The following is a 24257-nucleotide window of genomic DNA, read 5'->3' on the forward strand; positions in this document are numbered from 1 at the left end:
TCTTGCTAGTAAAGCATTCAGTTTTTCCACTTACAAAGTCGTCCTGTAAATAGCAAATGCACCATGGCGCAACTCAACTGACTCTTAAAGGGAATGGGAGATGAGACTCTGATTGGTTTATTCTCAAAACACACCTATAACTCATTAAGAGAATAAGCACAACCCTGTTAGACCATGCGCCAGCGGATTTTTCCATCCTTAAATTAGCAAAAATGGATTCTGACACGCCCTGAATGCTTTTGTGTCATGAGCTTTTCACTTTGCACATGGAACATCAAAATAGAGCCCATAGTTATCCAGATTTAAATATTAAAATAATATTTTTAAGTGAGATGCTAATGGTCTAATTTGATTTTATGATTTATGCTAAGCTAAGCTAAAAGTGCACCTGCCAGATCCACAGATTGACTGATTGAATAAAAAAAGGGTAAAACTCATCTGTTTAACACTAGGTGAGCTGTAAAATAAACCTATTTTTCAAAAAAATTAAGAGTTTCTTTAAATCTGTCATGGTACGGCAGCAAAGTTTCTTGATTAAGCCAGAATGAGAGTATAGTTCCTATAACCATATCAGCCTAAAAAAATAGCAACTTTTTATTTTCCGTCAGTCTTAGTTCACAATGTAGCTACAGAAGAGTCAAACTGTAAATAGCAAAATTATTGAAACTCTTTGGTCATTTTTAAGTGAGATGCTAATGGTCTAATCCGATTCAATGACTTATGCTAAGCTAAGTTAAAAACGCTTTTGTCAAACCCAGAAATTGACTGAATGAATGAAAAAAAATGGTAAAACTGAACTGTTTAACATTAGAGGAGCTGTAAAATGAGCCTGTTATTAAAAATGCAAGTGTTTCTTTAAATCTGTCATGGCACAGCAATAAAGTTTTTCGATTATTCCACCAGAATTAGAAAATAGTTCCTATCCATTTTAACCTAGAAAATTTTCATTTTGCTGGTGACTCTACAGAATAGTCAAACTTTAAATAGAACCATTATCAAAGGTCTTTGGTCACTTTTAAGCGAGATGCTAACGGTCTAATCCGAATCAATGATCTATGCTAAGCTAAGCTAAATAATCGGCTGAATGTTGGTACTTGTAAAATGAGCCAGTTTTCACAAATAAAATGGAGTGTTGCTTTAAAATAAAGTGTGATTTATAGCAGATGAAAAGCTTGAATGCATTTGCCAGAATGTTTTGTAAATGAGTAGTTTTGTGTGTTAAAACACGTCCTCTCACCTGATTGAGAAAGCTAGCGACCTGCGCCGGACTCCATCCTTCACATTGCTCCCTGCTCGGTAAACTCATGCTGGTTAATTCTTCACGTCTAACGCTAGACTCTGATGTAGCTGAGCACTAACACTTCACTTCTGTGAGGCAATCGTGGGAAGTTCCTCTTGTTTTCACTGATGGTAAATGACCATATGTAGCTGTGTGTGTGTGTGTGTGTTTTTCCTCACACTTCTCTGTTAGAATCTGTAGTGATGTATTCACTTGTATCTGTAATGTGTAACCACAAAGGGCTCCGTTTAGCCTCACGTGTGATTTTTAAGGCCACTATGAAGTGCAAATAGAGTGTGAAAGATCTGCTTTTAGTGTATTTTGTTTCGTTGTCCTCTGTGTGGGGAAAAACACACCGTTCACACGGACCGAAAGGGAAATGAAAGACTAATTTGAGGTTTATTTATAGCGTGTGTAGCTTTTACACCAGAATTAGCTCTTTCTTACATCCATCACCTTAGCTATTATCTTTTTTTGGGTCAATATATTGCTGGCGTTTTGTTGTTTATAGCAAACGTTTTCTCACTCTTAAACAAAAGTTCTGTGTTGTTTTAACCTAATGCTTGGTTAGATATGGACAAATTGACATTGGGGTTAAAAAAGTGTCATCAGTGGACAATATTGAAAGAATTAGACATTGGGATATTTAGATTTTTCATTGCAATATACAGTTGAAGAGAAAAAAAAGCTTTTTATAGACCTTCACAGCAGGCACAGGTCAACATGACGTCAGATTGTACCCCAGTCTTGTGGGGACGTTGCATTTTGTTTGGGAATGATGTCAAAACACAACATCAGGTCGACATCAATGTCCAACGTCCAACCTAAAATCAACCAAATATCAACGTCTAATGATGTTTCAGCTTGACGTTGTGTGAACATTACCACTATGACGTCTATCAGATGTTGGATTTTGGTTGCTATACTTAATGAATAAATGTCAGTATTTGACGTCAATATGATGTTGGTTTAAGATGTTGGCTCGACTTTGGATTTTGGCCACTTTCCAGCCTAAAATCAACCAAATATCAACGTCATTTAAGTTCCTTATTGGGGGTCAAAATAACGTTGTCATTAGACGCTGGCTAGACATTTTGTCCAGTGTTCAATGTCCAGTGTTCAACTTAAAATCAACCAAATATCAACGTCTAATGATGATTCAGCTTGACGTTGTGTGGACATTACCACTATGACGTCTATCAGATGTTGGATTTTGGTTGCTATACTTAATGAATAAATGTCAGTATTTGACGTCAATATGATGTTGGTTTAAGATGTTGGCTCGACTTTGGATTTTGGCCACTTTCCAGCCTAAAATCAACCAAATATCAACGTCATTTAAGTTCCTTATTGGGGGTCAAAATAACGTTGTCATTAGACGCTGGCTAGACATTTTGTCCAGTGTTCAATGTCCAGTGTTCAACTTAAAATCAACCAAATATCAACGTCTAATGATGTTTCAGCTTGACGTTGTGTGGACATTACTACTATGACGTCTATCAGATGCTAGATTTCAGTTGCCATACCTGACGAATAAATGTCGGTATTGGACATCAATAAGATGTTCGCTCGACATTGGATTTTGGCCACTTTCCAGCTTAAAATCAAGCAAATATCAACGTCATTTCAGTTCTTTATTGGAGGTCAAAATAACGTTGTCATTAGACGCTGGCGAGACATTTTGTCCAGTGTTTAATGTCCAGTGTTCAACTTAAAATCAACCAAATATCAACGTCTAATGATGTTACAGCTTGACGTGTGGACGTTACCACTATGACGTCTATCAGATGTTGGATTTTGGTTGCCATACTTGATGAATAAATGTCAGTATTTGACGTCAAAATAATGTTGGTTTAAGATATTGACTTGACGTTGGATTTTGGCCACATTCCAGCCTAAAATCAACCAAATATCAACGTCATTTAAGTTCCTTATTGGAGGTCAAAATAACGTTATCATTAGACGCTGGCTAGACATTTTGTCCAGTGTTCAATGTCCAGTGTTCAACTTAAAATCAACCAAATATCAACGTCTAATGATGTTTCAGCTTGACGTTGTGTGGACGTTACCACTATGACGTCTATCAGATACTAGATTTATGTTGCCATACCTGAAAAATAAATGTCAGTATAAGACATCAATATGCTGTTGGCTCGACATTGGATTTTGGCCACTTTCCAGCCTAAAATCAACCAAATATCGTCTAATGATGTTTCAGCTTGATGTGTGGACGTTACCACTATGACGTCTATCAGATGTTGGATTTTGGTTGCCATACTTGATGAATAAATGTCAGTATTTGACGTCAATATGATGTTGGTTTAAGATGTTGGCTCGACGTTGGATTTTGACCAATTTCCAGCCTAAAATCAACCAAATATCAACGTCATTTAAGTTCCTTATTGGAGGTCAAAATAACGTTGTCATTAGATGCTGGCGAGACATTTTGTCCAGTGTTCAATGTCCAGTGTTCAACTTAAAATCAACCAAATATCAACGTCTAATGATGTTTCAGCTTGACGTTGTGTGGACATTACTACTATGACGTCTATCAGATGCTAGATTTCAGTTGCCATACCTGACAAATAAATGTCAGTATAAGACATCAATAAGATGTTCGCTCAACATTGGATTTTGGCCACTTTCCAGCCTAAAATCAACCAAATATCGTCTAATGATGTTTCAGCTTGACGTTGTGTGGACGTTACCACTATGACGTCTATCAGATGTTGGATTTTGGTTGCCATACTTGATGAATAAATGTCAGTATTTGACGTCAATATGATGTTGGTTTAAGATGTTGACTTGACGTTGGATTTTGGCCACTTTCCAGCCTAAAATCAACCAAATATCAACGTCATTGAAGTTCCTTATTGGAGGTCAAAATAACGTTGTCATTAGATGCTGGCGAGACATTTTGTCCAGTCTTCAATGTCCATTGTTCAACTTAAAATCAACCAAATATCAACGTCTAATGATGTTACAGCTTGACGTGTGGACATTACCACTATGACGTCTATCAGATGTTGGATTTTGGTTGCCATACTTGATGAATAAATGTCAGTATTTGACGTCAATATGATGTTGGTTTAAGATGTTGGCTCGACTTTGGATTTTGGCCACTTTCCAGCCTAAAATCAACCAAATATCAACGTCATTTAAGTTCCTTATTGGGGGTCAAAATAACGTTGTCATTAGACGCTGGCTAGACATTTTGTCCAGTGTTCAATGTCCAGTGTTCAACTTAAAATCAACCAAATATCAACGTCTAATGATGTTTCAGCTTGACGTTGTGTGGACATTACTACTATGACGTCTATCAGATGCTAGATTTCAGTTGCCATACCTGACGAATAAATGTCGGTATTGGACATCAATAAGATGTTCGCTCGACATTGGATTTTGGCCACTTTCCAGCTTAAAATCAAGCAAATATCAACGTCATTTCAGTTCTTTATTGGAGGTCAAAATAACGTTGTCATTAGACGCTGGCGAGACATTTTGTCCAGTGTTTAATGTCCAGTGTTCAACTTAAAATCAACCAAATATCAACGTCTAATGATGTTTCAGCTTGACGTTGTGTGAACATTACCACTATGACGTCTATCAGATGTTGGATTTTGGTTGCCATACTTGATGAATAAATGTCAGTATTTGACGTCAATATGATGTTGGTTTAAGATGTTGGCTTGACGTTGGATTTTGGCCACTTTCCAGCCTAAAATCAACCAAATATCAACGTCTAATGATGTTTCAGCTTGACGTTGTGTGGACATTACTACTATGACGTCTATCAGATGCTAGATTTCAGTTGCCATACCTGACGAATAAATGTCGGTATTGGACATCAATATAATGTTCGCTCAACATTGGATTTTGGCCACTTTCCAGCCTAAAATCAACCAAATATCAACGTCTAATGATGTTTCAGCTTGACGTTGTGTGAACATTACCACTATGACGTCTATCAGATGTTGGATTTTGGTTGCTATACTTAATGAATAAATGTCAGTATTTGACGTCAATATGATGTTGGTTTAAGATGTTGGCTCGACTTTGGATTTTGGCCACATTCCAGCCTAAAATCAACCAAATATCAACGTCATTTAAGTTCCTTATTGGAGGTCAAAATAACGTTGTCATCAGACGCTGGCGAGACATTTTGTCCAGTGTTCAACTTAAAATCAACTTAAAATCAACCAAATATCAACGTCTAATGATGTTTCAGCTTGACGTTGTGTGGACATTACTACTATGACGTCTATCAGATGCTAGATTTCAGTTGCCATACCTGACGAATAAATGTCGGTATTGGACATCAATAAGATGTTGGCTCGACATTGGATTTTGGCCACTTTCCAGCTTAAAATCAACCAAATATCAACATCATTTAAGTTCTTTATTCGAGGTGAAAATAACGTCGTGCTTAGACGCTGGCTAGACATTTTGGTCACCTGACGTCACGACCTAAATCTAACCTAATATTAACATCTTATGACATTGTGTGCCTGCTGGGTTGTTTTGTCCTCTGTGTGGGTTTGCATACACAGAAAGAGAAACTAATTTGAGGTTCATAACATGTGTGGGTTTTACACCAGAACTAGCTCTAGCTTACATCCATAGTTGAGGTTTTTATTATTATTGCGTCAAAATATTGGTGACATTTTGTCGTGTAAAGCAGATGTTCTCGCACTCTTAAATGCTCAGTTGTTTAAACCCAATGTAGGGTTAAATATGGACAAACTCTCATTGAGTTAAAGTGTAGTTTGAATATAATTGAAAAAAATAACCTCATTTGAGCTTGTCCGGATTTGACCCTGCTGCTTTTTTCGTTTACAATATTTTTATTTGATAATATGTATAGTTGATGTCCAGTTTGACATTTTTAGCATCAGCATTTGTTCATGTACTGTAGCAGACACTAGAGATGGACAATATTGGAAGAGTTAGACATCGCGATAATATTATTATTAATTTTTTGTTTTTGCAATATACAGTTGAAGAGAAAGATCTGCTTTACAGAGCTTCCCAGCAGGCACAAAACATCAACATGACGTCAGATTGATGTTGTACCCCAACGTCATAGGAACGTTGTGTTTTTTTTGGCAATGTAAATCGGCTTGATGTCAGAACTCAACGTCAGACTGACGTCAATATCCAATGTCCAACTTAAAATCAACCAAATATCAACGTCATTGAAGTTCCTTATTGGAGGTCAAAATAACGTTGTCATTAGACGCTGGCTAGACATTTTGTCCAGTGTTCAATGTCCAATGTTCAACTTAAAATCAACCAAATATCAACGTCTAATGATGTTTCAGCTTGACGTTGTGTGGACGTTACCACTATGACGTCTATCAGATGTTGGATTTTGGTTGCCATACTTGATGAATAAATGTCAGTATAAGACATCAATATAATGTTGGTTTAAGACAGGGGTCGGCAACCCAAAATGTTGAAAGAGCCATATTGGACCAAAAAAAACAAAAACAAATATGTCTGGAGCCGCAAAAAATTAAAAGCTTTATATAAGCCTTATAATGATGGCAACACATGCTATATGTATTTATATTAGCTATATTAGCCTACTAAAAAAATGACTTCGTCGGCTACAAATACATACTGAAGGGTCAATCTCCAAGGGTGTGTGTCAAGGAAAGACAGTCTCGTTTTTTCCTTTCGCAACTCACAAAATCTGCTCCCAAATGCAGTTTGCATATTAACGATCGCACCTTGTAAATAATCACCGTTGAGTTAGTGATCGAGATGGGCTTCTTTGAATTCTTTCAGGGAGGGAAAATGAGAAAGCGTGCCTCGGTGAACATCTTTGGCAAAGACAGCTTGCGCTCCATGGCGCATCACACAGCCGCCGGTTTATTTACAACAGCTACCTGCCTGGCATCCCGCCCTGCTGATAGAAACGTGTGTCGCAGGCTATGACGCAAATCTTCGTTGACAGAAATGTTGAAATTAAATATTCTACACACTTTTACAGCATTGGAAAACGTTAAGATTGTTTGTCCTCCTATAGAAACCATATTAAAACAAAAAAATATATTTACCTCCCTCATCGTTTTCCATTTTCAAACATTTTTTGAAAAAGTTTCAGGGAGCCACTAGGGCAGCGCTAAAGAGCCGCATGCGGCTCTAGAGCCGCGGGTTGCCGACCCCTGGTTTAAGATGTTGGCTTGACGTTGGATTTTGGCCACTTTCCAGCCTAAAATCAACCAAATATCAACGTCACTTAACTTTATTATTGGAGGTCAAAATAACATCCTTAGTTGCTGACTTGTCATTGAATTTTGGTCACCTGACATCACAACTTAAACCTAGTATTAACTGCTGGGTTGTTTCGTCCTTCTCTCTGTGGGGAAAACACAGTTTGCATGGACTGAAAGGGAAATGAAAGACTAATTTGAGGTTTATTTCCAGCATATGTAGCTTTTACACCAGAACTAGCTCTTGCTTATATTTTATTTAAAAAAATTTTAGCGTCAATATATTGGTGATGTTTTGTTGTTTATAGCAGATGTTCTAACACTAAAAATAATGCTGGGTTGTTTTAACCCAATTTTGGTTTAAATACGGACAAAAAGTGTCATTTAAAGTTCATTAAAAAAAAAAACCCTAATGTTATGTATATGTTTATATTTGACCCAATGCTGGTTTATAAGCATGACAACCCAGCATCTATTAGAGTGCACTGGTGCTTTTTACTGCATTTTTATTATCTTTATAAACATTATATCTATATTTGGACAATATTGGAAGAGTTAGACATGGTGATATTTAGATTTTTTGCCATATATAGTTGAAGACAAAATTATTGTGTCATTTTAGTTCTTTCTCATTCTATTTCTTTCTTCTGGATAAAGTTGTATTTTTGATTTGGCTGGAATAAAAGAAAAACTATTTTCACATTAATATTATTATTGCACTTATATATACTGTGTGTGTGTGTGTGTGTGTGTGTGTGTGTGTGTGTGTGTGTGTTTGTGTGTGTGTGTGTGTGTGTGTGTGTGTGTGTTTGTGTTTGTGTGTGTGTGTGTGTGTGTGTGTGTGTGTGTACAGTTAAAGTCAGAATTATTCGCCCCCCTTTGGATTTTTTTTTTCTTTTTTAAATATTTCCCAAATGATGATTAACAGAGCAAGGAAATTTTCACAGTATGTCTGATAATATTTGTTCTTCTGGAGAAATAATGCAGGTTTAAATTTTTTAAAAGCCATTTTAAGGTCAATATTATTAGCTCCTTTAAGCTATGTATTTTTTCGATAGTCTACAGACCAAACCACTGTTATACAATGACTTGTCTAATTACCCTGACCTGCCTAGTTAACTTAATTAACCTAGTCAAGTCTTTAAATGTCACTTTAAGCTGTATAGAAGTGTCTTGAAGAATATCTAGTCTAATATTATTTACTGTCATCATGACAAAGAGAAAATAAATCCGTTATTAGAGATGAGTTATTAAAACTATTATGATTAGAAATGTGCTGAGAAAATCTGCTTATACCATTAAACAGACAAACATCTATCTATCTATCTATCTATCTATCTATCTATCTATCTATCTATCTATCTATCTATCTATCTATCTATCTATCTATCTATCTATCTATCTATCTATCTATCTATCTATCTATCTATCTATCTATCTATCTATCTATCATCTTTCAATCTTTTTGTCTGTCCGTCCGTCCGTCCGTCCGTTTGTCTGTCTGTCTCTCCGTCCGTCCGTCCATATAATTTTTTAAATTATCTACAGCAAAAAAAAAAAAAAAAAAAGAAAAGCACTGTTGTCAATGAGTAAATAAACAGTTTTTACTATTTCAAATTGAAAACAAGATTATTTTTCATCTTCCATTGGCAGATTTGTTGGTTTGTTTGAAGGAAAAACGTACAGTTTTATATGGAGTGACTATTCAGCATTTACAAGTTTAGTTCATTTTGACTGACATGACAGAAGCAAATGATAATGATATAAACAGCAGAGAGTTAAATGAAAGCGATTGATGCACGTCCAAAAGCATTTGCAATTTTTTGAAAGGAATGAGAAACTGCCACTAGGATGTGCACAAGTGACTGTTTTGAGAAATGCATGACCTGTTGTGCAAATGTAAATAGTGTAGTGAGAAATGCACCAAAGCCACTGAGAAAAACTGTAATATTGACTCATTATTTTTCAAAACAAGACAAGATTTATCCTTGTCTAGGAAATGCTTCTTGATTTAAGAATTTTTAGATATTTGGACTAAAATCAAGGCCAAATCTAATTAAGAAAAGCATTATTTGCAGTGTGAATAATTAACTTGCATAGTTAACCAAATGAACACAATGCATTGCAGTTCAGGCTGGATATCTTGTAAAATAACAAAAATATTATGTACAATCGAAAATAAATAGAATGATTAACTACTTCAACCACTAGATCTGACATATTTATCATCATTTCAGACAGAATTGCATTCAGTTATTAAATTATATAATTATATTATTGTAAGTGATATAGTTATAGAGTGGCACAGTGGCTAAGTGGTTCGCACTGTTGCCTCACAGCAAGAAGGTCACTGGTTTGAGTCCCGGCTGGGTCAGTTGGCATTTCTGTGTGGAGTTTGCATGGGTGTAGTGTATACGTGTGTGTGTGTGTGAATGAGTGTGTATGGGTTTTTCCCAGTCCCAAAAAGGGCATCCGCTGCATAAAACATATGCTGGAATAGTTGGCGGTTCATTCCGCTGTGGCGTCCCCTAATAAACAAAGATATAAGTAGAAAGAAAATGATTATATTATGAACTATTGTGAGAGAAGAAGTTAGATTAGTTTTTAGGTTGGAATAAATTAGAAAGTATTTTATTTATTTCACAAATGAGCGCTGGAGTATTCAGTGGTTGTGCTAAAGCGTGTACACATGATGATGAATGTAACGTGCTCACTGATGGCTAGTTTTGGTGTTGGCTAATTTAAATATGTGCCCATGCTCACTTTTAGACGGGCTTTGCATACTTTTTTCTCTCCAGAATAAGCAGTGGAATGAGTAAAGCCTGTTTGCATGTGGTTCTCTACACTGGTGCTTTAAATAATGATTGTCATTTCCTTTGCAAGACTACCTAGCAAACCATGCGTGTGTGTGTGGTTATGAGATCAACTTTATGCAACGTCTAATAATACTGCTTGTGCAGTAAATGTGTGTATATATCTATATTTGAAACAGTGTTGCTGGCCACAGAATGCAGCCCTCTGTTTCCTTTAATTTTTCTCATTTACACTTGAAGATAAAATGATTCATTATTATTATTTATTAATTTTTTAAATATTTAACAGAGCATGGAAAGGTTTTCATAGTAGTACTAATATATATATATATATATATATATATATATATATATATATATATATATATATATATATATATATATATATATATATATATATATATATATATATATATATATACATATATACACACACTAGTTTTTTTCAAGTTTTTTTTAAAGAAAATTATTCTGTTTATCAAGGCGTGTTAATAAACATTTATTAAATGTAAACAAACATAGTTTATTCATCATTTATTTATTAGTTATTATATGTAGTATCAAATGAAATGATTACTCTAGCCATTATTGCTTTTATTACTATTACCATTAATAATAATAATAACATCAATAATAATGATGCTGATGATGATGATAATAATATTAACCCGTTCAGACCTGAATTATGTTCCAAATTTCAGAAAAATGGGATGTCATGTGATGTCCATTGTAATGGACGCAGGGTCTGAAGCGGTTAATAATGATAGCAGCAATAATAATAATAATAATAATAATAATAATAATAACAATAATAATAATGATAATGATTATAATATTAATAATAATGATAATAATAATAATAATGATGATGATGATAATAATGATAGCAGCAATAATAACAACAACAATAATATTAATAATAATAATAATAACAACAATAAATAATAATAATGAAAATAATAATAATAATAATATTAATGATGATAATAATAATAATAATGAAAATAATAATAATAATAATAATGATAATGATGATAATAATAATAATAATAATGAAAATAATAATAATAATGATAATAATAATAATGATAATATTGATGATAATGATAATGATGATAATAACAATAATAATGATAATATTAATAATGATAATAATGATGATGATAATAATAATAATATAGCAGCAATAATAATAATAACAACAATAATAATAATAATAATAATAATAATAATGATAATAATGATGATAATGATAATGATGATAATATTAATAATAATGATAATAATAATAATGATAATAATAATAATGATAATATTGATGATAATGATAATGATGATAATAACAATAATAATGATAATATTAATAATGATAATAATGATGATGATAATAATAATAATATAGCAGCAATAATAATAATAACAACAATAATAATAATAATAATAATAATAATGATAATAATGATGATAATGATAATGATGATAATATTAATAATAATGATAATAATAATAATGATAATAATAATAATAATAATAATAATAATGATGGTGATAATAATAATGATAATGATAGGAGCAATAATAATAGCAACAATAATAATAATAATGACAACAACAATAAAAAATAATAATAATGATAGCAGCAATAATAATAATAATAATAATAATTATTATTATTTTTATAATAATGATGATGATAATAATAATAATAATAATGATGATTATAATAGTAATGATGATTATAATTATAATGAATAAAAATAATAATAATAATAGCAATAATAAAAATCTAAAAAGAATAATAGTACTGATAATTTAAAAATATGAATACAAACATTATTAATAATAAAAATGTTGATAATAATAATGATGATGAGGATGATGATAATATTAACGAGGGCACTAATAATAATAATAATAATAATAATAATAATAATAATAATAATAATAAATATAATAATAATAAAAACGATAATAATAATAATAATTACTATAATAATAATAATATAATAATAATAATAATAATAATAATAATAATAATAATACCAATAATAATAATAATAATAATAATAATAATAATAATAATAATAGCAATAATAATAATAATAATAATAATATCAATAATAATAATAATAGCAATAATAATAATAATGATAATAATGATAATAACATTAGCAACAATATTAATAATTATACCAATAATAATAATAATAATAATAATAATAATAAATTAATTAATTAATAATTATTAAAGTGATTTCTGAAGGGCCATGTGAAACTGAAGACTGGAGTTATGAAGCTTTAAATGCATCATTAATCACTGGAATAAACTATAAATTCGAAACTAATTATGAACAGTTATTTCATACTGCAATAACATTTCAGTTTTACAGTTTGAAATGTATTTTTGATGTCATAGATGCAGCCTTGTCTAGCAGGAGAAGCTCACTTTAAAACATTTAAACATCCTTCTCACCCTAAAGATTTGATCAGTAGTGTATTTATCTAGAAAACATTTTAGATCTTTTAATTTTGGCTGTCATTCTGACTCTTTTTACAAGATGTAAATGACTTTCTGATGTCCCTAGAGTGTTTGTGTAAAATATCATGTTATTAGTTATTAGGTGTTGCTCTTAAAACTCAGATCGACCACAAGACTTTTGTCAGGTGTGTGCGTGTTTATTCATATATATGTATCTATGCGTGTGTGTTTGTGTTTGTGTTTTTCTTCATTCTCTTTGTTTAATATAGAGAATGATTTAATAAAAAGCAGCATGCGTAAGCTTGTCCAGATGAGAGTGAGATGTGTGTTTCTGAAGCCGTGTGCATCTCTATTGTAGGCCGCAGGTCACAGAAGCCTGACCGCAGCTGGAGGTGTCTCAAACAGGTCAGTTTCAAGCTTTATTTACTGAAGATGATGCTGTAACACGTTCGATTATTAATAGGTTTCACAGTGAAGAAATGCAACAAGCTGGAGATCTGGTTGGTTGTTTGTGTTTGTTTTGCATCCTAAGAGTGACTCATGGAAAGATTCGGGCTGTTATAACCACATGAGCTGTTATTCAGAAATACTATAAATACTGCTGTAGTTTAGCACGCTGTGTTGAACTCTGAAGCTGTTTTTGATGTAGAAAGAAATCGCTCATTAATTCATCAGAAATCACTGGTGAATGACACAGAACTGACGGTAATGTCTTGAATTAAAGGTGAACATTTATTGTAGAAATACTTGTTGATACAGTACAAATAGTGTTTTGTGAAAGATGCTATATAGTATGGAGGAAAGGGGATTTAAGTGACTTTGAACGTGGCATGGATGTTGGTGCCAGATGGGCTGGTGTGAGTATTTCAGAAACTGCTGATCTACTGGGATTTTCATGCACAACCATCTCTAGGGTTTACAGAGAATGGTCTGACAAAGAGGGAATATCCAGTGAGCGGCAGTTCTGTGGGCGCAAATGCCTTGTTGATGAGGCCAGAGGTCAGAGGAGAATGGCCAGACTGGTTCCAGCTGATAGAAAGGCAACAGTAACTCAAATAAGCACTCGTTACAACCGAGCTCTGCAGAAGAGCATCTCTGAACACACATCACGTCCAACCTTGAGGCGGATGGGCTACAGCAGCAGAAGAGCACACCGGGTGCCGCTCCTGTCAGCTAAGAACAGGAAACTGAGGCTACAATTCACACAGACTCACCAAAACTGGACAATAGAAGATTGGAGAAACGTTGCTGCTCTGATGAGTCTCCATTTCTGCTGACACATTCAGATGCTCGGCTCAGAATTTGGCGTCAACAACATGAAAGCATGGATCCTTCCTGCCTTGTATCAGCGGTTCAGGCTGGTGGTGGTGGTGTAATGGTGTGGGGGAGATTTTCTTGCCACACTTTGGGTCCATTAGTAACAATTGAGCATAGTGTCAACGCCACAGCCTACATGAGTATTGCTGCTGACCATGTCCATCCCTTTATGAGCACAGTGTGTCCATCTTCTAATGGCTACTTCCAGCAGGATAACACACCATGTCATAAAGCGGGAATCATCTCAGGCTGGTTTCTTGAACATGACAATGAGTTCACTGTACTCAAATGGCCTCCACAGTCACCAGAGCTTAATCCAATAGAGCAGCTTTGGGATGTGGTGGAACGGGAGATTGGCATCATGGATGTGCAGCCGACAAATCTGCAGCAACTGTGTGATGCTATCATGTCAATCTGGAGCAAAATCCCTGAGGAATATTTCCAGTAGCTTGTTGAATCTACACCATGAAGGATTAAGGCAGTTCTGAAGGTGGTCCAACCTGGTACTAGTAAGGTGTACCTAAATATATATATATATATATATATATATATATATATATATATATATATATATATATATATATATATATATATATATATATATAAACAAATAAACATTTCCAGTAGGGGCAGCCAAGCTTTATTCTCAGTAGTGGCCAGCTCTGAAGGTGGGGGACTCGATGCTGCGGGTGACAGGTTATCTCCATGTCTTGTTCATATTTAGTAATGAGCAATGTCACACTTGTAGCAGTGCGATACGGCTGTATATTGGCACTGGTGGGAGGCGTGCTTTGCGGCCTCGTGCCCCCACCATTGCCGATATACAGCCATATCGCACTGCTATGAGTGTGACATTGCTCATTACCAAATATGAACAAAACATGGAGAATCAGAATTAACCAATCAGATTCGAGAACCAGACAGAACTGTTGTATAAAATCTAATACAATGCTGTGCCTTGGATAATTGTGTTTATTGTTTTCTGATTAGAGAAAAAGTTTTCAGGCAGTATTGCCGGCTTGGTGCTACTATTCCGCTTTTGGCTGTAGGCCATACAAACCTTTTCGCAGAGCTCAGTTAAATGTTCTTTGATTAGTTATCAATGAACTGCTAAAGTCAAAGCGAATGGTAAAATACAAGTTAATAATACAAGTTAATAATTTAACTTAATATAGTTTAAATAAATAAATACATAAAATAATGTAATAGCCTATATATAAACTGCAGGCTAAAAAAATACAACATATTTTAAATGAAATGTTTAATTTCTTCCTTTATTTCACCACAAATAAGATAAATTAGTATATTGTGTGTGTTTGAAGAAGCATCATCAGCTTCAGATGAGTTCTCATGCAGTGTCAGATTAATAGCAGTTACTGTTTATACGCCTGTTCCTGGAATCAGCTCCTCTCTTCCCTTCTGCAGGTGTGTGTGTGTGTGTGTGTGTGTGTGTGTGTGTGTGTGTTTTAATTCTGGAGTCCATCCAAAGCTGCGAGAGGAAGTGGCTTCACGATTGCACAAAGCTACAGCGCGACTCCAGTTAACCTCTAGCATTGAGTTAATGAGAGATGGAGCATTACACACACACACACACACACACACACGCACGCACACACACACCTCCACATTCCACACAGCTTCTGCTTCATATGCATTGAAACAATAAGTGCTATGGAGAAAATCACTGCGGTCCTGAAGATGGAGAAGTAGAAAATGTGTGGTTTCACTTACTGTTGGTGAATTTGAGCTTTAACGATGAGCTTGAAAGGACTTCAAGATTTTTAGATGTTAGTATCAGTGGCACGGTGGCTAGCACTGTGGCCTTAAAGCAAAAAGGTCACTAGTTCGAGTCCTGGCTGGGTCAGTTGGCATTTCTGTGTGGAGTTTGCATGTTGGTGTGGGTTTCCTCCGGGTGCTCCGGTTTCCCTCTACAGTCCAAACACATGCGCTATAGGGGAATTGAACAACTAAAGTGGCTGTAGTGTATGAGTGTGATCCAGATTACATATAAACTCTGGTTGTAATATATATTCTTAAGTTATTAAAATACACTAACCGGCCACTTTATTAGGTACACCTCACTAGTACCAGGTTGAACCCTCGTTTGCCTTCAGAACTGCCTTAAACCTTCGTGACAGAGATTTAACAAGGCACTGGAAATATTCCTCAGAGATTTTGCTCCATATTGACATGATAGCATCACACATTTGTCGGCTGCACATCCATGATGCCAATCTCCCGTTCCACCACATCCCAAAGTGCTCTATTGGATTGAGCTCTGGTGACTGTGGAGGCCATTTGAGTACAGTGAACTCATTGTCATGTTCAAGAAACCAGCCTGAGATGATTGAGCTTTATGACATGGTGCGTTATCCTGCTGGAAGTAGCCATCAGAAGATGGAGACACTGTGCTCATAAAGGGATGGACATGGTCAGCAGCAATACTCAGGTAGGCTGTGGCGTTGAGTCGATGCACAATTGGTACTAATGAACCCAAAGAAAATCTCCCCCACACCATTACACCACCACCACCAGCCTGAACCGCTGATACAAGGCAGGATGATCCATGCTTTCATGTTGTTGAGGCCAAATTGTGAGCCGAGCATCCGAATGTGTCAGCAGAAATGGAGACTCATCAGAGCAGCAACGTTTCTCCAATCTTCTATTGTCCAGTTTTGGTGAGTCTGTGTGAATTGTAGCCTCAGTTTCCTGTTCTTAGCTGACAGGAGCGGCACCCGGTGTGCTCTTCTGCTGCTGTAGCCCATCCGCCTCAAGGTTGGACGTGTTGTGTGTTCAGAGATGCTCTTCTGCAGAGCTCGGTTGTAGTGAGTGCTTATTTGAGTTACTGTCGCCTTTCTATCCGCTGGAACCAGTCTGGCCATTCTCCTCTGACCTCTGGCCTCATCAACAAGGCATTTGCGCCCACAGAACTGCCGCTCACTGGATATTCCCTCTTTGTCGGCGCATTCTCTGTAAACCCTGGAGATGGTTGTGCGTGAAAATCCCAGTAGATCAGCAGTTTCTGAAATACACCATCCCGTCTGGCACCAACAACCATGCCACGTTCAAAGTCACTTAAAGCTTCCCCATTCTGATGCTCATTTTGAACTGCAGCAAATCATCTTGACCATGTCTACATGGCTAAATGCATTGAGCTGCTGCCATGTGATTGGCTGATTAGAAATTTAAGTTATAGAGCAGTTGGATAGGTGTACCTAATAAAGTGGCCAGTGAGTGTACAATTTCTTTACTGTAACTCATCCAGTGAAAGGCATACATTAAAAAAAGACTAAGAATAACTTTAATGGATCATAAAGTAACTTAAGCAACTAGCAAAAAAACAACAACAAAGCATTAGCAGGATAAATAAAAGCATCAGTATGAAGTAAGCGATGCGCCGAGGGGAACAGTGTGAGTCCTCCTGTAAAGAAGAAGCGTAATAGAGATCTAAAAAGTCCTCAATGACCAGTTCATCTCCACATATGGCACTCCGCGTCCATTCAGCGGCTAATGAAGGGTTTCTTCCTTGCAGGTCGGCTCATTAGCTGGCTCAGGCAGATGGCGGCGCGCTAAAAAACAGGAGGGTTGTCTGTACTACATATGTGGAAACTGCTGGACGTCGCTGGACAGATGTAGAGGTTTATAACTGTGACCGACCCTGCTCTGTCCCATGGTGGCTTAGTGGAGGAAAATTTAGTCCAGGACTTCTGAGACACAACAGGAAAAACTCGGTGAAGTTCAGTGTGATGCACCTGCAGCATGTGCATGTATTCCCTCTGTGGCTGAAAATGTTGTCAGCACATGTGTTTGACAGAGAACAACAGCAACTTGCAAGCTTTTTATTTTTAATATAGTGTGTAAAAATAGGACAAATTCAACAGAGGAAAACATTACAAAAAGTAAGGCTGCTTTCTAGTGGTGTAATGCAAGTAATTACAAATACTCAAGTGACTGTAATTGAGTAGTTTATCTCAGGAATTGTAATTCAATAAGTAGCTTTAAAAATGTGTACTTTTACATTCCCTTGAGTACATTATTAGTGCTGTACCGGTACTTTTACTCCTAATTTCTTTAACCTGCAGTCACTATTTTTTCTTGTCTATGAGGGTTAGAGAAATCAGTGCTGTGAGTCCAATCAAATCACACATAGAAGGTAAATCGCATCATGATGAACCACATTAAAGAGGTGGTCCACTATATCATATGTTAAACTGTAGTTGATGTGTAATGTAGCTGTGTGAACATAAACAACATCTCTGAATGTAAAAAGTTCAATGCAAAGGGAGGCCTTGGTTTTTATAGAGTTAGCTTAGCAAAGCCTACAATGAACGAATTTTCGGGACTACAAAAGATACTTCCGGCCCTTGTGAGATCACTAAGGTTCATTTACCGCGCACACACACTGCGCAGCTAAGGGGAGTGGCCAGAGGCGCTGTAACGTTATAGCAGAGGTGAAGCTAAAATGCGTCCAAACACGACTGTTTCCACAGAGCTTCATCTGTTTCTGTATTTGGGCTTCCAAAGGACACGGCACAGAGACAGAAGTGCTTACAGTTCAATATTAATTATGTTCCAGAGAATTATAAAACACACAGCAAGCATGATTTGACAAAACAGCTCCAGAATCTCTCCCAGTTCAGTGCTGGATTCGGCTAAAATCTCCTCAAAGCAGAAGCTGTGAACTACAACCTGTAAGTGTTTATATTTGTTAAAATGGATCATGACATGTACAGTGTCTAGCGATAACGGTATGCTGTAGCAACAATGTAAACAATGGGTAATGTTGCTTTGCACCGCAAACGATTTAGCTACTGTAAGAATTGAAATATTGCAAATATTCTGATATCTTTGACAATTCAAAACATGAGCTGAAAACAGAGACTGGTGACTTCACAACCCACCAGGGAGGAATGCGGGAAAAACCAGTTCCTGCTGCATTTGCATCTGACTATGCTGAGACTCAGCTTCATCCCCCTAACTCACGCATATGGTCATTTCAATGTTTTAGATTAACCAAACTGACTTTAACTATCATGTTTGATATCATTTGAAATGTCTCAGTGCGATTGGTACAATGGTCTCATTCTCTCAGAAATAGACATAATCAGAACAATAAATATATAACTTCAGGCATCTTTTGAACCACTGTGAGGGGTGTGACTTTTACACTAAGTGTGAATGCCTTCTTTGTTATTCACACCCCCTTCCTTGAGGGAATTCTTGGATTATTTAAGGTAAGGACTAAGAAAAGCTCAGGGCGATTCTGCCTAACCAGATCATCCCATAACATGGGGTCTGCCCCATGTTATGTATATTACAAAGTCAGGAATGCATCTTTTTCATCTTGGATTTATCTTTGATAATTTGATGTTTTGTATTGATCATTTATGAATTGACTGATTGAATTGGCATAATACATTTACCTGACTAATAAATTGTTATGTTTTGAATGATTCAAACAGAGTTCGTGTTATTATCTTTAGTAGATTGTGGTAATTTCATAGCACCACAAGCCCCTGTTCAGGTTAGTAGCGGACTAGAACACGGTAGACGGAGCATTGCGGCACGTTACACGATGTCTCTAGAGCTCCGACTAACAAATTGGCATTTATTCATGTATACTTAGGCTGTAAAAGGATATCTAAGGGGATAGTCCTTCACCCGATAAACTTTTAATACTATTTAGATAGTATAGTGATTATTCAAAGTTACTACTAGTTTAAGTACGACTGGTCTGCTTAATTCTATAGTAATGATCGTTATATGACTAAATAGCTCTGTCTGATTTAGGAGTTAGCAGACCTATGGGGACCGCATAAAAAATATCCTAATCTGAGTAAGTAGGGTTCTGCCTTTTTAGGATAGCGGTCAATCGCCCCTGTTTAGTGACCAAGACTGACATGCTTGTGCTTAAGAAATTGTATACTCGGCCGGTACAAGATTCAGGATGTTATAGAGATCCCAATGAACGAGAATAACATAAAATGATGAACCGAAGAGAATATTCAATCATAATCTAAATTAATGTGAAAGGAAACAAAATAATCTTATCAATGTTTTACAATTGGAGTCAGATAAAACTAAGATAAACATATTAATATTCTAAACCATCTCATACTAAAATTGGAGTCAGATATGAGTTAAGTTTAATATAAATCAACATTGTGCACTGGAAAGACCGAACATGCAGTGAACCTTCATCCACCATTGGATACCGTCATTGGACCAACTGGCTGGACCCTACACTACAAATTCATATTTATCAGTCAAACTGCTGTAAACACACATACACACACACACACACACACACACACACACACACGCGCACACACACACACACACACACACACACTCCACCAGCACGTTCGTGTCTCTTATGTGTGTGCGCGACTGCATTGATTGTCTTCAGGCAGCTTTTCCATGCGTTTCACATCTCAGATAATGAAGTCGCAAAAGATATGTGGATGATTCATATTGCTTACACCTGCATATTCCGGATACATGTGAAAGACGTCGTGTAACGCGTTGAGTTAAAAAAATACAGGAAAGCTCACCTGACTCGTGGTAGCAGCAGAAAAATAAATCAAGGCTCACACAGGTCTCATCCCACATCTTGTGCTTTATTCTTATGTCACGATATCTTACAGAAAATAACCTAATCAGAGCATCAGAGAAAAAGAAATAAAAACTCCCGCGCACATGCACTTGTCACAGAAAGTTCACACATTCACTCACTCACACACACACACACACACACATAGACGCAGACAACATTCACACACACACACACGCATAGACGCACACAATGGCAAGCACTCTTAAAGGAGCAGCACCTCATTTTCACTCATTACAGACACTTGTCAGATTTTATTTTAGTGAGCAGGCAGGAGGTTGACTAATTGTTTACACAGCAGAAAAGCACGTGCTTTTAAGGGCGTGATGTGGAGCCGATCCGCGAATAGCAGCACATTATGACGATGACCAATCAGAGTCATTTAAGGGCGGGCCTGTCAGAGGAACTAGGAAATTTGAAAGTCGCTTTCATGTTAGCTGAGTAGCTGTGTATAATCAAAGTGAGATTAATGAAAAAAAATAACGCGATTTCTTTCAAGTGAAGCATGAGCACACATTGCTTTGCATTTTATAAACACAACCAAGCCTTAAAATTACATTCTGGACATTAAGACATGGGTGCTTTATAAGGGTGAAACGAAATAGAAACAAAACGAAATAGAAACTAAAACTAATGAAAAATCCAAAACTATTATAGCCTTGGCATTAACCCTTTGGCAGCTGATGAGCTGATTTGATAATTGATTGATGCGTTTTTGGGAGTTTTAACATAAAAGTCACTATCCAACACCATTATTCAGCAAGAACAGCCAGCCAGAATGCATATTAAAACTACCCCACTTGTGTTTGTCAGACTGCAAAAAAGTCATGTACTGCAAGGATTATGGTGAGGGTGAGTAAATTATGGGGTAATTTTCATTTTTGGGTGAATTATTACTACAATGGTCCACATGCAAAGAAATCCTAGGGAATTGTGTGTTTTTGTTGCAACGGTTAATAGATGGTGTTTTCTTTTCCATCTTAATGATACCCTTGTGCACAAACAAACTCTACTGGTAAACAGTCATTTATTAGAAAGTGCTGTCTGTGTATACTGGAAATATAGTGTAATATATTGAAAAGTTTTGCTTTGAAGTCCTGTTTTTAGTGTATTTGCAGTTTTTGAATCCACTTGTGGATTCAGTAGACCCGCACAGAATCTGCACGTGCAGAAATCCGCAGATTTTTCGTGGTCTAGATATTTACTTGTGTAAATGTGTGAACATTTATATTATATTTCACTAATATTTAATGATATAATAATAGTAATATTAAAATATATGGTTCATATACAACACAGTTTGTAATATTTTCTGTCTTTTAGTATATTATATGAGAGACTTGCTTTGTTTACCAAATAAGTGGATCTAATTGGATCCTGCATTGTAAACATTAAAGGGCACATAGTGTACCCCTTTTTTCAGATTTAATATTAATATTCTGGTTGTTCTGAGTGTGCCAGTTTAGGTTTTTATTATAATGTGTTAAAAAGTGTTATGTTGGGGGCATTTTGTCATGTTTACCAGTGAACAAACCACCAGATGTCGCTGGTAAACACTCACTCATGAAACTACAAATCTGCCAGTTAATGGACTTCAACTTCATATATGCTCTTCACCCACACACCTGCTTTCTCTATTTAAGCCACACATTCACTCCTTCAGTTTGCCGAGTCTTGTTTATCTGTAAGGTGACATTACAACGTGTTATCCTGGTCTTGTTTTCCTGTGTTTTGATCTTAGCTTTGTTTATCCAGTTCTCCTGTTTAGCTGCCTGCCTTCTGACCCCTCGCCTGTGTTTGATTACGATTCTGGATTGTCTACATATATCTGTTTGCACCTGAATTGACCATCGCTTGCCTGACTTTGAATAAACCTGCATTTGGATCCTACCTTCTGTTGTCAGTGTCACTCCCCGGCGTTACACATTTACACAGTTTGCTGTTTTAGGGGCTTGTTGCTTCACATTTTCGGCTTCCCACCCAACGTAGCAAGGGGGCGGAGCCAAGAGCTCCCACGCTCTGTGTTTGCAACAGACAGGCTGACAGACAGAGAGAGAGCTAAGCTAAGCTAGGATGAGCATTCAGCAGTACATGTACGAGTCGGACACAGACCAAGCAGAGAGTACACAATCATTTGTGTCTTTATATAGTCTCGGTTTACAAGTGCCGAGCTTATACACCGAGACTAATAACCACACACACTGAATTAACTTTGACTGAAGCACCGAATGCGCCATGATACGGATGATACGGCACACCAGACACTCTCAGTGGAGTGGCAGAAACATGAAGTGTCCTGAATTGTCGCGCCACGCATTCCAGAACTCCAAACACAGGCCTCCACCAGGGCAAACACAACGGCGCCGCGCCAAGCCGCTGACCCGAAGCTCCGCCACCTGCACCTCGACAGAAACCCACGCCGAGCCGCTGACCCGAAGCTCCGCCGCGTGCACCGCTACAGAAAGCCATGCTGAGCCGCAGACCAGAAGCTCTGCCGCGTGCACCCCGACAGAAACCCATGCCGCGCCACGCAAAAGGTACAAGCAATAAATCCGATTGGAATCCGATTAGAATATTGATCTTGTCTTGAGCCCAATGAGCTTTTCATCAAAAATTGGACGCTGAAAATGGCTGACGTGCAACAAAAAACTGAGGATATGATCGTGATTCAAGGCTGTCAATCAATATTGGTGGGCGGGGGGACAGCACTCTTACGTAAAGTTGCGGTCGGTCTGACATTTACATTTACATCTAGACATTTAACAGACGCTTTTATCCAAAGCGACTTACAAATCAGGACAAGGAAGCAATTTACACAACTATAAGAGCAAGAGTTTTAGGTCTGTAAAGTCTAAGAAGGAAAGCATTAGTAATTTTTTTTATTAGTAATTTTTTTAATTAGTAAAGTACAGTTAGTGGTATATCCAGAGAGGCAATTGCAGATTAGGAAGTGAAGTATAGACTAAATAGTTGAGTTTTTAATCGTTTCTTGAAGAAACGAACGGTTTGAAAACCGCTCCAATTGGTCCACCGTTTTTATGTTATTAAATTGAAAAAAAGGACTGTGTGTGTTTATATCACCCCAATATGACTGTGTATACACTATACCAGGGGTCGGCAACCCGCGGCTCTAGAGCCGCATGCGGCTCTTTAGCGCTGCCCCAGTGGCTCCCTGGAGCTTTTTCAAAAAATGTTTGAAAACGGAAAAAGATGGGGGAGGTAAATATATTTTTGTTTTAATATGGTTTCTATAGGAGGACAAACAATCTTAACGTTTTCCAATGCTGTAAAAGTGTGTAGAATATTTATTTTCAACTTTTCTGTCAACGAAGATTTGCATCATAGCCTGCGACACACGGAATAGGCAGGTGGCTGTTGTAAACTATCCGACGGCTGTGTGATGCGCCATGGAGCGTAAGCTGTCTTTGCCAAAGATGTACAGCGGGGCACGCTCTCTCATTTTCCCTCCCTGAGAGAATTCAAAGAAGCCCATCCCGATCACTCACTCAGCAGTGATTATTTACAAGGTGCGATCGTT

At 36.5% G+C, this 24257-nt stretch overlaps 2 protein-coding genes across 7 annotated transcripts in view; one reads left to right on the forward strand and one right to left on the reverse strand.

Annotated features, from left to right (window-relative positions):
* blnk (B cell linker) overlaps nucleotides 1–1372 on the reverse strand; it is a 66766-nt gene extending 65394 nt beyond the window's left edge. For both annotated transcript variants that reach the window (XR_012388524.1, XM_073919483.1), the window contains exon 1: nucleotides 1238–1372. Coding sequence is in view for 1 of the 2 variants with exons in the window: in XM_073919483.1 (XP_073775584.1) it covers nucleotides 1238–1306 (69 nt within the window). In the remaining variant the exon portion in view is untranslated. The remainder of the gene's footprint in view (nucleotides 1–1237) is intronic.
* The window catches only part of dntt (deoxynucleotidyltransferase, terminal), a 621669-nt gene that overhangs the window by 63649 nt on the left and 533763 nt on the right, over nucleotides 1–24257 (forward strand). For 2 of the 5 annotated variants that reach the window (XM_073919554.1, XM_073919552.1), the window contains exon 4: nucleotides 13148–13194. The exons of the other annotated variants lie outside the window; for them this stretch is intronic. The gene's annotated coding sequence lies outside the window, so the exon portion shown is untranslated. The remainder of the gene's footprint in view (nucleotides 1–13147; nucleotides 13195–24257) is intronic. 5 annotated transcript variants of the gene reach the window in all.

The sequence above is a fragment of the Danio rerio genome, chromosome 13 (genome assembly GCF_049306965.1).
Source record: "Danio rerio strain Tuebingen ecotype United States chromosome 13, GRCz12tu, whole genome shotgun sequence".
Lineage (NCBI taxonomy): Eukaryota > Metazoa > Chordata > Actinopteri > Cypriniformes > Danionidae > Danio > Danio rerio.